Here is an 18178-nt window from a genome sequence, read left to right on the forward strand (position 1 = left end):
AAAATATTATTTCTAAATTAAAGAAAGTTTTATTACTTGAACGTTTTTCGTGGATTTCCCAGGAGACAAAAAAAAAAATGTTGACATGAGACGGTCGTTTTGGTGAATCTATTTGTCGTTTATAAACAAGTGTCTGATAAGTATGAGTGGCAAAAACTAAAAAATAAGTGTATGTATGAGTAGACAGTAGAATGAATATTTAATGATCAAATAAATGATGTAGGTAAAGAAGCTGGGAAAATCGTTTAAGGTACAATTGAAATGTATTTCATATTGTTGGTCGCTACAGCGACGATTATAACGACATCTACGCTACCAACGTTGGTAGTGTTTATATATGTACCACCACGTGCACTCAGTTTAAAATTCGCCGTCATGCAGTGCCGTTGTTATGTTACTTTTAGCAATTTCGGTTCAATTTATACGATCAAATATGTGCTCACCAAATTGGTCTTTAAAGATCAGGTCAATAATTAAAACATTATATAATACTTGAACAATACTGAACTTAGGTAATACGCTAAACTTACACTCGGTTAAACATAAATTGATACATGTTAAAAAAAAAGGTAATTACATTAAATATATATTATTATTGTTAATAGGTTAATAAAAGTAGCTATTTAAAAAAAATCTTAAAAGCAAAAGTAAAAACAAAAATAAAAAATTGCAATATTTTTTATAATACTATTTGCAATTATTTGAACTACAATTTCCAAATTTAATAGAAGATTTTTAAATTTATGTTACAGGAATAAAATCCATTAATGTAATATGATATTCATTATTTATTTGATTCTACTATATTTTTCAAGTATAACCTGTCACCTAAATGTATTCATTAGCCAAAAAGAAGTGAAAAAAATTATGGGTAAGTTAATAACTCTTTAGTTCTTCTAAACAGTAAAACATTGTATAAGTATTTTACGAATTTTTAAAAAATTTATCTTTTAACAAAACTGAAATTAATTATTATATTTCAATGAAAAATACATTCGATAACACTAATTTCGGCGTTGTTAAGACTTCAGTGTTCATAATTTGAATAAATTAAGTTCTTTGATTAAAGATAAATGATCTTTAACTAAGTTCATTGTAATTATTCATTTGCAAACCAAAAGAATTCTATTAGTAATTAACATATTTTTTGTAGTACTTTTTTATCAGTCTTTGAACTTTTTCTTTCTTTTATCTTACCTCACCAACATATTTATTATTAGTTAACTAAAATGTTTAGAAAGTAATTTTAATTTTCAATTTTATAGAATCAAACTCACAAAATAACTTGTCAATTATTACATTTTAAATTGATTTGGTTTTATTATTTACTTTTAATCAACATAGAATAAACTGAAAAATATGATTCATAAAACTTATTTCAATTTATTTTTGACAGTCAAAGATATACGAAGTGCCATATAAATAGGGGTTTAAGGAGATAAACCCCCTATTAACTATGCTATATTGATAAAATAATGCTTGTTGTCATTTTTTATTTGCCCATAATTCATTTAAATTGAGAAAAAATTATCTATAGTAGCTTATAAATTGTAAAATTTTATTTGTACTCTCCAATGAATTTATAAATATGCCTTCGAATTTAAGTAGTCAGAATAAAGTATTGTAGACGCTATAATGTTGTATTACATAATAATATCTGATATCGAAAAAATTTTATTACAATATTTATATAAACTTATCTTATATTTCTAATTGTTCATTGTAAACTTTGCATTGTTTTAAACTAGTCAGTATAATTGAAGATTCATTTATATCATACGTACGCATTTAGTTGTATTTATACATATTTATTCATATTAAAGTTCTATAGGTAGAAATAAATTAAGTTTTTGTGTTGTCAAATGTTGGTACTTGTAATAATATAATGTATAGGGATTGTAAAGGGTCAAGTTCTTTTTTACTCATATTATTTGAAAAAATTTGTAATTTTTCATTTCAAAAATTTATTTAATTTTAATATTAAATGCGCACTTTGTGTGTTTCAACGAGTTAAATTCATTAGTTTTTTCTTATAAAGGTTTTCTTATAGATATAGCTGTACTTCAAAAATAAGCAATAGTTTACTATACGCTGTAAAAATTAATTTCACTTTTCTTCGAAATTATCATTAAATTTTAAATATGACATTTGCCAACAAAAATTAATGCTCTTGAGTATAAACATCAAAGTAGAGTATATGATTTTTAAGTACTTGTTTTTAAAAAGGCTAAAGGATTTTTTTATTAAGTTTTAAAATGGTTTCAATTTAAACTAAAGTATTTATTTTTTATTGTATTTTACAATGCCATGAAATACACTGAATAAACGCTTGAATAATTAAATAATATTTTAGTTCTTTTCATAATAATTTTATTTGAAATCCATTTTACTATAGATCAAACAAAACATTTTTTTTTATAATAAATCGAACACAAAATAAAACTGAACATTTGATTTATGTTAAAGAAGAATTGTATAATGTAGATTTCTATTTCATATTATTGAGGACTTTATATACACCTGTTTTACCTAACCGTAAATATTTCAACTTGCCTATTAATAATTTATTAAAATTCTAGTATATTAATTAAGATATTTCAAATTTTATTTATGTAAATTCTAAAATATTTCAACGTTATAATCTTTTATGAGAGTTTGTTAAAATTATTTTTTATACATATTTATTTATTTATTTAGCAATAGTCAGTCAATTAAATAAGATAGACTGAAAAAAGTAAATGTTTGAGTTATAATTTAATGGGTATATTAATATTTGTTGTTATTTTAAATGTTCTATTAATTATTATTATTTTTGAAGTTTTAACTAAATCATGTTTTAAATTAAATTAAAAACATACATTTTATGTATTATATAATATTTTAATTTATAGTATAATAAATCACCCCATGATTGATGATGGCGGACTAAAGTGTTCAGTCTATTATATTGAACTCTATATTCTTTTTTTGCTTATCAAATGTATAATTTAAAAGAAAAGTTTTTTTTTTTTTTAGGAAGTATCCAAATATATATATATATATATATATTTGTACGAAAAAAATTATATTAATATAAAGAAATATATTTACTTATTATTTCACAATTTGAAAAATAAATAAATTATTTTCCTTCAAGTGACAAAAAATATTTCTGATTAAAAATGATGTATTTTTAATAACAAAATTTAAATGCATCCATTAACTATGTCTCACGCAATATTATCAAAAGTATAAGTTAAAAAATAACTTTTTCTTTTCATAAGTTCTTTATATCCTACGTACTAAAATCAAACCACAAAAATATAGTCTTATTCCTTGCCCTTAAAATTGTATCATCTTTGTTGTTTAAACGGAAACACCCATGTCTAACTTGCTTGCAAATAAGATAATTATTAATAATATTTTAATATGATATATAATATGGTAATATAATATGGTCGATAACAATTATTAAATCAGTATTTTTGATCTTATTAACACTAATAAAAATACTAAAGCGTGGTTTTGTTTACTTTGATCTTTAGGCATTTATGAACCATACTTCTCATTTCGCCTTGGTATAGAAATGATCCATTTCAAATAAAAAAGTCCAGTAATTTTCATATTTTTAAGAAAGTTAAATATGCATATTTTCACTTAAAAAACTAAAGATGATACAATTTTATGGGAGAATGAGGGGGAATATTTTTTATATAAATTTAAGTGTGTAGGATATACTGGTTATATCTAAAAAGAAAAAAATTATACTTTAGATTAAGAGGCCCAAGGATAAGGCGCAGGGGTAATGTACTACAGCACAGTTGCATAGTGAGCTTGTCCAAATCTGATGACATAGACTAACCCAAGATCTTACATTATATGGTGCAAAAGGAACCAAAGTCGTAACTAGAATAAATTTAATTGGCTAAAGTTATATAAAAACTAAAAAACCTATTGTTCTATATAATATGTTCAATGACACAACTAACTCGGTGAATTAATTTACTCTACAATACCCTAAATCGTCACGATTGCCAATATTTTAATTAACCTCCTTAATTGTTATTCACTAAGAAGTAACTACTCTGTAGAGTTAATAAAACAAATTAACATAACATATACATGATTGGGTTGTAAAATGTATATCAAGTTATATATTATAATACAGTACATAGCTAATGTAAAAAATCTGTAAAAGTTAGTAAGAACTTTATCTTAATAGATAAATTTTACAAACTTAATAATTATTTTCTACACAATTTGTATTTATATTTTTTAATAAGTTTAGTAAAAATTATAAGTATAATGAATTGATATTTAAAAATATATTTTATTCATATTTTTGTCAATTTAAATTGAAAGGAATTTTGTGAATTTTTTCTTTGTGTAAAATCAAAATACACACAAGTATATATACTGAAAAAAAAATTATAGGCTCCTGGCACTTTTTCGAGAGAAACGTAAACTAGCACAGTTGAGAAAATACACAAAATACTTCAACATGGGATAAAGTGAACAAGTGCTTATGGAGTTGAGAGTAACAAAAGAATAACAGCGTATTAAATGTTAAAAAGCCTTTAGCCCCGAAGGAATTAATTTTTGTATGCCACCGCTTCCGCCTTTTCAATGTAGACTAGCTAACATTAAATATTAACCCTTCGAAAGAACCTCCATCTTCACCTTAGCTTCTCTTTATTTTTGTGGCATTTTAACATTCTAGAACAATGCGAATAAAACATTTATTATTTTGCCGTGTTTTATTTACCATTGTTGTTTTTATTCATTTAATGTATTAATTTAGCTGTAATTAAACGAGGAAAACGTGCAGAATTAAAATTATCATGAATTATCATGAATTATCACAATTGCTTTCACTGCCCACCACTAGTCGAATTTATCAAACTGGGCCGATTATAATAGTAACTCAATAAAGAAAACGGGAAACTACAAAGAATTTTAGAGGGAACTGTTCTACTATATTAAACTGAGTAAGCAAGATGAGTTTTTAATATTGAACACTTTGCAAGTCTTTATATCCTTCATAATATATGAGAGGTATAGAAAAGGTTATGGGCTGGTACACATTTTTGTTGCCCCCGACCTGAATCCGTGATCACGTTTATAATGGGTAGTAAAATATTAAACTAATAAATTCTTAATATATATGTTATCGCTTACTTGTTTGTTTAACTCATTAATAATCCATACCTAATTCAATCTAAGAGTTCTGGTATTTATAATTTTTGAATAATTGAGGTTTTATAGAATTTTAAAATTGAAAAAAATATTGCTGTTTTTTCAGTTGTTCCGCCAAGTTTTGACATTATTAATCATTTTTAATCCAGCGAACATTTTGCCTTACTTTTACTTTCGATGCGAAGCTGAAAAGGTATTAATTTTACTATGATGTGTTTTTTTTTTATTTTTTTTTTGTGTCTGTGAACGCTCAATCTCAGCTCTCGCTGGACCGATTTTGATGAACAATACGTCAAAAGATCCCAAATCGTATCTAGTCAAAGACATCACCCTCAAAAATTGAAAAAATTCCCTCGTTCCCCGTAAATTGGGGAAATCCCCCAAAAAATTACAAATTTAAAAATCGCTATTTTTCGACATTTTTTTACTTAAAATTGCCATAACTTTTTTAAAAATAACCGAATGGTTATATATATATTTTTTTTATAGATACCTTAGGTATTTAACTATCATTTTATATATTTTTGTGAACTTTGATCCTTTACCAGCCCACAGAAAGGGTTTCAAAATGGTAACTTTTTTATANCCTTTAACAGCCCAAAGGATGGGGTTTCAAAATGGTAACTTTTTTACAAAAAATTAACTTTTTCAACTTAACTTTTGAAAATGTTCCGGAAAGACTGACAATTTTATATATACCTTAAATTAAAGCTAATGTAATATACTTTAATTTGAAAAAAAAAAATTTTACCTCTGGACTTGTCTTCATGGTGAAAATGACTACCGTATGCAAAAATATGCTATTCTTGTGAAAAAATTATTGATATTATATTTTACATTTTTTAACATCATGTTGCTATAACTTTTTTTTAAAATATGCATGAATCAATTCTATTCTTTAATGATAAATACTTTATATATACTTCTTTCATTCGACATACTTTTTTTTTAAATCGAACCATTTCCTTTATACAGGGTGGGTTTGAACCTTTAAAAATGCATATAGAAAATAGAACTTTTCAACTTAACTTTTGAAATTCTTCGTGGTGAAAACGGACATCAAAGTTAAAGAAAAACGTACGATTTCCGTGAAAAAATTCTCGATTTTATATTTTATATTATTAAATTTATATTGCTATAACTTTTGGAAAAATGTATAGATCAATATTATTATTTTTTTATAATACATTTTTCTATACCCCTTTCATCTGACACGCTTTTAGTGTAAATCGGATCATACCCCTTTATACAAGAGGGATCAAAACTTTAAACATGCGTATTGAAACTAGGATATTTTCAATCTAGTTGAAGATATCACCCTCAAAAATTAAAAAAAAATTCTAATTTATTAATTAAACAGTTAGTTATTCCATATTCTCAATATTGACAATTAAAATCATTCATTTTTAATGTTTTCAAAGTATTTATTGATGAATTAAGTTTGATATCATATCCATACCTATATATACTCATTAATAAGTAATTATTCTAAAGTTGTCATCGAAACATCATATTTTAATAAGAAAATAAAATGTTAAAAAATAGCTAATTTGAATATTTGAAAAAAAAAATTATTTTAATGTTTTTCTTATTAAATGCAAGTTATATATTACATACATTATATGCTTTTAATATAGTTAAATCTTTAAAAATTATTTTCCAAAAAAAGTAGCGCAAAATATTTGATGGGTCAAGTTATTAAAGATGACAAATTATGGCGAGACACTCTTTGTAATCGAATAGCGATTATAGAATTCTTTACAATACGAAGGAATAAAAAATAAAACTACCATAATATCCTATGTGTGTAAGAACTATAAATTGTGATATGTTCAGCCAAAAATAAAGATCGTTAGACCATCCAAATGAAATATCGACATGGCATTGTTGCAATAGTCACTGGAGGGGTTATTCGTTTTATTAATATTGTTTAACTGCTAGTACTTCTATAATTTACGTTTTTATAGAAATAATCTATGTACTAATACCACGAAAAACAACAAATAAAGAAATATTTGTGAAAAACGTATAATTAAACTTGTGAATATCTATATATTAGATGTATAAATCATTAAATTACTTACCTTGCATTAACACTTTCTTAACTAAACATCTTTTAATGGTTGTTAAACTATTTATCATATTATATAAATATTAAAACAATCTGTAGGAGAATAAATACTATAAAATAATCGCACTATAACGTTCTCATTCTTAGAAATAATTACAATATAAAATCAAGAAAACTAGATATACGTAATTCTACTATGATTAAATTTAATTACTTCTCTTGTAGTCAATTTGATTAATTTATTTAATGAATTTATATCCTGATTTTATTATATGATTTGAACAGTAAAATATGTTAACAAGCATAATGATAAAAAATTACAAACATTTTATAGCTTTATGATGTCTTGTCTATTTTTTATTAATTTGCTGGGGAAAATTTCTAGACATAATTTTCCTCTAACTTTGTTCTGGTGCATCATCTGAGCGGGTTGATCAAATTTATAGTCAAAAAATACTTCTAAAGTAAAATATCATTTTAAGCATAAATCATTTAAAAATTCGATTTTATCATTATAATAATGAGTTTTAAATACTTTTATTACTGCTCTACTTGTAGTGTGATTGTTATTTTAAACCTGTATCGGTTATATTAAAATTTGGGAAAATAATAGGGACTAAAGTAAAACAGTTGGTGGTGCAATTAAAAACAGTGGTCCACAGAAGCCATTAAAAACACGACAAATTCATCATTGCTGCAAAAAAATCGACCCCTTGCTGTTTCAGTCGTATCTGGGAAATATAATTAATTTGGTAAACCACAGTAATTGCAAAAGACCTTTATTTTGTGCTATATACAATAACTTCTAAAGCTTTTGTATTAATAATATAAATTCTAAAATCACAAAAATATAACGTTTTATAATTTTGTGTATTCGGAATAAACTCCTCTTTGTTCAGTTTTTCCATTTGTAACTATTTAGATTCTTTGTATACGTGGAATTTTATCAAATAGAATTTTTTTGTTTATTTTAATTCAGCTACAACTAATAGTCTTTAAATGATTTTGACTTCAAAGAAAGAAAAACATTTATAAAAAAAAAAAGTATTTATTTATAATATAATATTGTAAAAGAGTTATAATAACCTACATTACCTTTCATTAATAATGAATAAAACCTTTTCAATAATACAATTGTGGAAAATTACAATTCAAACTGAATTCATTCTATATTTTGATGAAAAAATATTGACAAGTAATTTATATATAATAACATATCGTTAGTAAAAATTGAGTAGATTCTATGATTAATGTAGCCAGAAAATATTTCCGGGAAAGCAGTCTGATGATATTTTTTTACAAATAGAGGTTTATTGGAATCATTTTAAGTTTAGCATACTTATTTTGAGTTGTAAATTAATAAAATATTTATAACACTTTAAAATTAGTTAAATATTATAATTTAAGACAATTTTCATAAGCTATTATCATAACAATCTTTTTGAAGTTACTTAAAGTTTTGAAAGGAACTATGTCCTTTTATCTACCCTCTTACTATACCATTGTTTATTGGGAACACTGTAGTCTTTTACAAACTTAATTAAAAATTATTTTAAAATCATGTGTACTATTACAATTATTTTTTTATACATAAATAAGTGACAAAGATTAATGATACCAGCCATGTCGATTTAGATTCCGAGGGGAATCCCTAAAAGCCACCTGAGTTCTAGAATCATTAATTTAAATTAAATAAGAGCAGTTAAGACTTAATTATATTAAATCAGCGATCAGAAATTTAATTTAAATAGAAAATCACTATGATAAATGATTAGTTACATACAATTATGTATCTTATCTTCATTGCTTTAAATAGTTCACATTATACTTTATTTTACTTGAGTTCATATTATATTTCTTACTTATAGGCACAACTCAGTAGGTGTTAAAAGGGCTTTAGCACTCTCTAATTCAAAATTATTTCCGGCAAAAAATGAAAACACATTTCTTAGCTCAGTCATACAAATATTGATTTAATTTATATTTTATATCATTGTTAAAAAATAGTAAATTTTAGAATAATATAAAAAAAGTTGTATTTTGCCGGATAATCACAGACATCTATGTGTTAAAAATTTAATATAAATTAATATTTTTAATATAATAGAAAATTTGGTTTAGTTACGCTTGTATAAAAAACAGTGTTTAAGTTTTTGTAAATAACTTGAAACCTTTTTCTATAACTAGAAATAATTTCAATTATCAGTTATGTTCCATAAATTTTTATTTGTGTATCTACATTTATGTATAATATATAAATATAAAAAATAAACTATTATTTTTATTTTATAATTAATAATTAACAAAAAAAATTGTGATAATTGTTTTATAATTTTGCTGATACGATTTCTCTGATAATAATTGACATTTCAAAATCAATACGAAAACTGTAATCCTTTTTTGAAATATGTTAGTTATTTAATTTATTTTATAAAACGATGACAGAAAAAAACTTTCTTAACAAGAAATATTTAGTACATTGCTTATAATTTTTAATTAAATTGTATACATTTATCGAGTAAGTCATGATGAGTGCACACATCACACTGTGAGTACTCTAGTGTAGTAACTCAAAATTGACAAATTTTGATATACTTATTATACATGTTAATTAATATGTTTTCTTATGATAAAAATAACGCTCCTTATAAATCAATAGCACATTATGCCGTATCTATAAAATTGAATCCATAATACTAAATAATACCATTTATCAAAAACAAAAAATTAGAAATTCGTTCCATGATTAGTATGTTACATTTTGATTTATTATACAGAGTACTTACAGTGCGATATATTAGGCGAACAATGAACCTTGGATATTAAGTAACATATTTAGACTTCAGATTTCTTTCGAGATAGAACATCATTGTTCGAACCTACTCACATTATATGTTTAATTTTAAAGTACCATAGTGCGATATTATGTTTTCAATATTTTATGATTAGTATAATATTTTTCGGGTTTATAATTGAATTTCTATATAATATATTTTTTTACTTCCAGGTTTATCAGCAGAGTTATATTATGTACGTGATGGGGTAGTTAATACTTATGCTATGAATTTTGAAGTGCCTGTATCAGCTAGTATTAATGAACTCGAGTTTTGTTGGCAATCACTTACTCGACACTCAGTGAGTTATTTTAAAAATGTTTCTTTATTTTGATTTCTAGCATTCATTATACAGCTTTGTACTCAATTTTTTCGACGCATTACTAATATTATACTTGCATTATTTAAATTTAATTATTTTAAAGTATGTATAAAAGGTTAAGTTTGAATAAGTCTTCAAATTTTATCAGTAGGTGTTATTTCATGTAGGTGACTACACAAGTAATTGGGCGTGACGTTAAACTAAATCTTGAGAAACAAGAGAGGGTAGGATAATCGGTATTATTTTGACATGAAAATCACGTAGCGCGTTCAACAAGCAAAACCCAAAAACTTTTCTCTTGAAGGGAAGACCCGTTCATTCGATCCTTTCACTTTACCGTTTAAACGCAAACTGTCATATGACTACTGGAAGTTTGTAAATTTGCATTGAAGCGTACCTAAGTGACGACAACACTTTATTTTCGTCCATGACATTACATTATTACTGTTTTAACGTTTGCTGCTCTAATTTTTATGAATATTTTTTTTATTTGACAGTTAAATAGCTTCATTTGTAATTTAATGCAACATCTGATTAGATATTTTTTTTAAAAAACATTATTTAAATAATTATAATAATAATATTAGTGTAAACATAAAAATGAAAAAAATTGCATACTGGGGTTATAGTATAGTTAAGATAAGTATTGATAATATCTGACATTGATTAAAATTACTATCATAAAAAATACTTCGATGCAAATCAGTATATAGTGTTTAATTTTAAGAAATTGGTGGATATTCCAAAAGTAATATGATCTCCAATTTCCTTATTTATACCCTGTTTACAAGTTGTATAATTTATTAGTATAACATATGAATAAGTATTTATTATAGCAATCAAATATAGTATGAAATTTAATAATTTAGTTTTGTAATTTTTATGGACAAATTAGTAAAATAAAGTAATTGTATGTTTCGTTACTTTTATGGAAAACGTCATCTAGAATATAATAGATATCTTGTGTTTAATTTTTGGAAAGAATTGTTGGATTATACCAACAACAACATCAACTCCTATTTCCTTAATTATATCCTTTTTACTAGTTTTATGATTTATTAATTCATTCCTTAAAACTGTTAAAATTTTAAGTAAAAAAAAAAAACAATGACAAGTTTTATCATCATTGTATCGAATTAACATATCATGTTAAGTTAACTTTATTTTACTTCAATTAATAACGCTTTCATCGGTGCATAATTTTTTTTTTTTCATAAAAGATGATGACTGTGTAACTAAACGAGGTTTTAGAAAACAAGTATTTAGTTTCTGACCAGTCATCCTGAATAAAGAAGACGCCCTTAGAAAAATATTCTATGACTAAATCTAGGGTCCTAGTCATTGCCGGTTGAATAAAAGATTTATTACACACACCAGCAAAACACTCTTGTCCGCACTAGTTCAGATGTTGAACGACAATGGGGGAGATGTGGACAAGAGTAGTTTCGTATTATCGAACACAGGGTTTTCTGGCGCCTACAGACACCCCTCGTGCTCTATGTGACGCCACAATCGCCATTGATTTTATATATATACTTGGAAGGGAAAGCATTTCCACATTATCATACTTTTAAAATTATGCTATTGCGAAAATGAAGAGATGGATGGTTTACAAAAAAGAACTATCTATATAAATTTAATAAAGTAAAATATAATATCCCTCGTAACAATACTGATTCATAGTTCGTCGTTAAAAAATAGTAATAAATAATAACTTCGTTAATAACTCGTTAATACTAATAATTTACATTGTTTTTGTCAATGAAAATATTGAATTCTCATTGCAGTCAATTATTGAATATAAAGAAATATTTATATTTGTTGTAATATTTGGATGAAATACTAATGTTCAATATAGTCTGTAAAAAATGCAAACAGTGATCTTTATATTAGAATTTATTTTTAATGAGTGATTTGTGAGAAAAAAATTTATTTTTGAGTAATATATATATAAGAGTAAGTAATATATATATATATATATATAATATACTCATATAAGAGTGCATTAAGTTTATTTCATACAAAACTCTTTTCAATCATTACTTATGAGTAGTGAAATACGACTTAATGTATGTCACTAACACTAAGTTGATGATTTTGTAAGAAATTAAAAAATATCAATTTTATGATATTTTTTACATAAAAAACAACAGACATGAGTATAACAATGAAAAAAATGCATGAAGGCAAAAAAATGAAATATCCCCAGTTTACTTTTATACATTGTTTTTAGTATAATTTTTTACGAGTTTGAAAAAAAATATTAACAGCATTTTGAATTTTTTTACATTTAAAACAATAGAGTTAGAAAATTTGTCATATGACATTTAGTTTCTTAGTTATTCAAATAATCCTAAAGAAAAAGTCACAAATATTGCATAAAACATATTGCAAATTATGATTGGTTACTTTATTTAAAAGTAAAACACCGACTGAAACTTGAAATGCTTATCAGTCATTAGACAAAAGCAAATATTAAATATAGTCACAATATCAAATATATATTTCATCTGTAACTATTTTTAGCAGTCGGTATCGCCTTACGCAATTCGATGGCCAATAAAAAATAGACAATGCCTGCGTTAGGTTAGGTAAATCATAATTAAACCACTTGTGCCAGAGGGCATGGGTTGAAGTTTAGTAGATTTCTCCAATAAAAATGATTTCATAGTGAAGATCAGTTTTTAGTATTTTGTAGAGGTAGTCAACATTTTCTTTTGTATATCATCCTCGGAGACAAAATCTCAACTACGTAACTGTTATGTATGGGGCCTCTTGAAACACAGGGCCTGGAGCAACGGGCTCGGACGCCCCGAACTTGTGCCCGAACTAAAAATAGCAAATGCAGATAACACACTTACCTTGTGGGACTAGTGGGGTCATCAGGAGTAAGTGCCTTAAGGCGCCACACATTTCAAGACCACCAAAAAATATGAATACATTTTTTTGCATAAATTGTAAATATTGATAAATGTAATCGATACTATCAGGGTCAAAATAATTTAAATTTCAAAAGAGTGCCCCGAATGATACTTTAATGACATGATGCTGAATTTAGATCTTTATCAAAATTCTTATCACATCAATAGTTTTGTCATACTGTTGGACACATAATCTTGAAAAGTTATTTTGACCAAAAAACAGTCGGTTTGGGTACCGCCTTTCATTTCTTTATTTATCAATATTATTATTATTAATGCAACGAAAACTATTTTTGAACTTGAAATAAACCTTCAAAATAAATTATTCTAAACAATATAAATTTAAGTTCAAATCAAAATCTCAATTTTTGGGTAATTTACAAAAAAAAATTAATTTAGAAATTAAACTAAAATATTTAATTCGATTTTGTGTATATGTTTAGCGTTGATAATGGTAACATTGTTCCCGAAATACGTATCCGGAATTTTTTAGTATTTTTTTCGTGGCTTTTTGAGTAGAAAATTTTTGTTATAGTTTTAATATAAAATTGTTTTTTTTTTTTTGATTAAATAATAGGAAAAAATATAAATTTTTTATGACATCTTATCTGTTAAATTTTTTTTTTGTAATTTCTCCATAATCAATTTACAAATACGCTGTATTTATACACTACTCTATCCTGCGGAGCTTTAACAGTTTAAATAGTCATTTTATTTAACTATAGATTGCCAGTACTAGATATTATGGAGCTCAATGCAATAACGTTCTTGTTGAGTCTTTTTTAATTTTTTTTAGTAATAAAGACCTTTTTTCATTTACGCTTGTGTGATGCTATTAAACGCAAGTGCATAGGTGAGTTTGCCCTTCCATCGGCTTTGAAGTATATAATGATTACTTAAAACAGGAATAAGTGTTTTTTAATAAATCAGCTTTAAAATAAAATAAGACAAATTTTTAAAACTACATAAAAATATTTTATTATTAATTGTAAAGTAAAATTTTTTAGTCAAAGACTAGTTGCTGGTCTCTGAAATCCGATTGATTTGATCCACTTTACACTTAATCATAAAAGTAACAGAAAACTTTAATTACAATTCAATTTATTTCTTTAAAATATTTTTAAAATATACGAAAAAAATGTGAATCATTTATGATTGTAGGAAAATTTAAATTTTCCAATGATTGAATCTCTAATTTATAGAATATTTCATAAAAATTTTGCTTTTTGTGACAACCTAACACAGATATTATTTAAAGTAATAAAGGGCGTGTGTATTTTAAACAAACTAAAATAAAGTAAAAACTTTTATTGTAATCGGAATTTGGCAAGTGCAGTTGACCGAAGTGCCAAAAACTCGAAACTCTTTAGAGAAAACAATTATCTTTCATCCATAACATGAACTAAAAATCAATATATACACAGAGAGATTCATTAAAGATAAAACATTCATTATCTGAAAATATTGAACATTTAAAATTTTTATAAAGAAAAATATTGCTTGAATCAAATAACTCCACAATAATTTGTAGTTAAATAATTTGTTTTCCATCCTTAAAGGATAAAATTTTTTTTTAATGGAAACTTCTATTTTTCATTTGATGATATGATAGAAAAAACAATTTTGTTCTTACAATTTTTTTATCCGATCAACTGTTTTGACTTTAAAATTGTTTAAAGATTTGGTTTTAAAATACAAATTCATCATTAATTTGGTTTTAATAATACCGAAGATAGCAATAATCTCTTTCAGTGGGCCATAAATTAATTGATTTTCTTGATAAATCAAGAAAATTATAGCGTAGATATTTTTTGTCTATCTAAAATCCTTAGCCAAAAGACTGTGTACACTATTTATTTGACATTTTTGTTACGATTTCAAATTAAAGAGTGAGTTTTTTCTCTCAATAAAATGTTGACTAGAAGTTTGGACCCTTCAGCATTTTTGGAATTTCTCGTCTGGATAAACTATCGCTTGATATTTCATTGAACTACAACAGCCAATTTACATCGTATCCCTTTCAATATACCCGTTTATAACTTCAAAATTGAAAAATATCAGCTTCTACAGCCGCATTCCGTATTTCCAATGATGCTTTAGGCCCTAAAAGGGATAAAGGCATTTCTAGAATACCTTCTAACCATTTATGTGAGTAAAATACCAGTCTTTTATTTGCAATAAAAAACAATCATGTGAAGAAACACCTTCATATACACCTATTTAAGAGAGTATCATTGTACAATGAAATTTAACTGGGCTTAGGTACATTTTTTGACAAAATTTAGTACTGCGAACTCGTGTATTTTGTTAGTGTATTTTAATTAATTCTCATTAAAAAAGATCTCTTTGATGCCTAAGTCAGTGAAGATTACATTCAATTGAAGTAACATTTATATAAAAACAGATTAAATTTTCTGAAAGCAACCGAAACACCCAAGCCAGACAGACAATCTCCCTTTCATTCGCACGTCGATATTAATTTGTCCAGACTACTTTTATATAACCGTTATTTTTTGAACTGGAGATTCAAAAAAAAAAAAAATAATAAAGATAAAAACTCTTAACTATAAAAAGTGGGACCCTAAAAAGAGAATAACTATTATCATTTGTACTTATATCTAGAGATAAACAGACAGGGAGAAAAAAGAAAGAAAAATAATTTGATTGTATTGTGTATGCCTGTTGGACCATATAAATTGAAAGAGGATTACTTTTTGTAATAAACGATTCAGAATATAATTATTTTGTAGTTTGAGTGTGAAAAAACGAAAATGTTAACGCTGGGAGAATCCTCAACAGTACTTGTGTATTTATTTATTTTTGATTAGCATTATAAAGATTGCATTATTTTTAATCAAAATAATCTATACACATTAGAAAAATAAACAGTTTTAATATTTTCATTTTTCACTATATGGGAAAATTTAATAGTTTTGATAATTGGACTGGAATATTTGGATTTATAAAAATTTAATAAGTTAGTTATAATATAAGTCATTATAAAACTAAACAAATGAATTAATTAAATTGAGTTAAGTTAAACTAATATACACAGTGGAACAGATCTATCTGGAAACTTTATAACTTTTGATACATTTATATTTCGTTGTAAATTTTTAAAATAATTTATGCGTTTTTAAACTAAGTTAAAATCAAATTTTTTTTATTAATAAAAAGATATAATAAAAAATATGATTCTAATATTTTTAAATCATTTTTTAATTTGATAAAATTATTTGAAAATTATAAAGTTTATGTGCTAAAGTTCAAAATCATTCAGATATATTATTCAATACTTTGAACAGTAACCTAAAGCATTAAAGGCCAAGCTAATATTTTAAATATTAAAGAAAATCATTATTGGAAAGTAATTTTACTTCTTAAGCAATAATCAAAATATTTTTTTTTAATTTGTATTTATTCAAAGTTGATTGGTATTACAGATTGTTTTTGAAAATTTAGTCTAGTTTATGAATTTATTATACAAATAAATACAATAATCTTAAAAATTCCTTACAATCATAGACGCAACTAGAAAAGAAATTTTGAAGATTCTAACTAACTTTTCCCCTCCTCTACTTTTTTTTTATTTAACAAAATGTATAATTTTCTAAATTTTATGAGAATGAGGCACCTTATTACACTTAATTATGCCTGTGCTTATAATTATGGAATATTCATATATATTTAAAATAATCGAATAAATAACAACCTTTTGATTAAAAATTGGATTAGTATAACATATTTTATAGCAAACGTCATGATTGCAACATCAATGAATTTGCATGTATTGTCATAATATAATACTTTATGCTAATTTGAGTTACAATTATATTTATATTGTAATTTAATTATATATATATATATATATTTAATTATTTGTGGATGCTCATACAATGTTGAACACGTTTTACAACAACGTGTATCAATAGTTTTAGTTCAAAGCCTACCCTTATCATACCATTTACATACAACCCTTACACTTTGATAAACTATCTCTAATGTTAATTTATTGTGTAACTATCTTTAAGCCACATAAAAATATTTTCCTGTTATTTACTTAGAATACCATTGCAATGGCTCTTATTTATAATTTTGCAACTTTTTCTTACTAGACCGATTTTGGTAAACAATATTTCAAATGATCACAAATCGTATCTAGTCGAAGACATAACCCTCAAAAATTGATAAAAATTTCTTCGTTCTCTGTAAAAGAGGGGAATCCTCAAAAAATAACAAATTTAAAAATCGATAATTTTCCACGTTTTTTCAACTTTTTTACTTAAAACTGCCATAACTTTTGGAAAAATATATAAATAAGAACAAAAAATTTTTTAATAGATACATTAAATATAATTTTTTTATAAAACTGAAACTTCATCTGCCACACAATGGACAAATATGCTATTTCTCGGTTAAAGTTTTCGACTTTATATTTATATAGTTTTTTGAAAATTTTATGGATTTTTTTTAGCTTCGATGCTATGAGAAGGTATTAATTTTACTATGATGTGTTTATTTTTGTGTCTGTTATCACTTTATCTCAGCTCTCACCGAACCGATTTCATTCAACAATACGTCAAAAGATCACAAATCATATCTAGTCGAAGACATTACCCTCAAACATTGAAAAAATTTCCCTAGTTCCCTGTAAATGGGGGAAATTTCCAAAAAAAAAACAAATTTAAAAATCGCTAATTTTTTTCATTTTTTTACTTAAAACTGCCATAACTCTTTCAAAAATGTATGGATCAATACAATTTATCATGAGAAGTATTATTTATATACTTCTTTTATTCGACATCCTTTTTTTTTAAATTAGACCATTTCCCTTAATACAGAGGGGTTTCAAAAC

The 18178-nt window shown here is 24.8% G+C and overlaps 1 protein-coding gene across 2 annotated transcripts in view; it reads left to right on the top strand.

Moving 5' to 3' along the window:
• The first annotated feature begins 348 nt into the window (after positions 1-348).
• LOC126893932 (tyrosine-protein kinase Dnt-like) overlaps positions 349-18178 on the top strand; it is a 37805-nt gene continuing 19975 nt past the window's right edge. Inside the window, exons 1-3 of one of the 2 annotated variants that reach the window (XM_050664494.1) lie at positions 349-566; positions 751-871; positions 10254-10381. In XM_050664494.1, the coding sequence (XP_050520451.1) occupies positions 775-871; positions 10254-10381 (225 nt within the window). In that variant the 5' untranslated portion in view covers positions 349-566; positions 751-774. Of the gene's footprint in view, positions 570-750; positions 872-10253; positions 10382-18178 lie in introns of both variants that reach the window. The other variant, XM_050664493.1, reaches the window with a different exon arrangement.

The sequence above is a fragment of the Daktulosphaira vitifoliae genome, unplaced genomic scaffold (genome assembly GCF_025091365.1).
Source record: "Daktulosphaira vitifoliae isolate Bord-2020 unplaced genomic scaffold, ASM2509136v1 Scaffold_1, whole genome shotgun sequence".
Lineage (NCBI taxonomy): Eukaryota > Metazoa > Arthropoda > Insecta > Hemiptera > Phylloxeridae > Daktulosphaira > Daktulosphaira vitifoliae.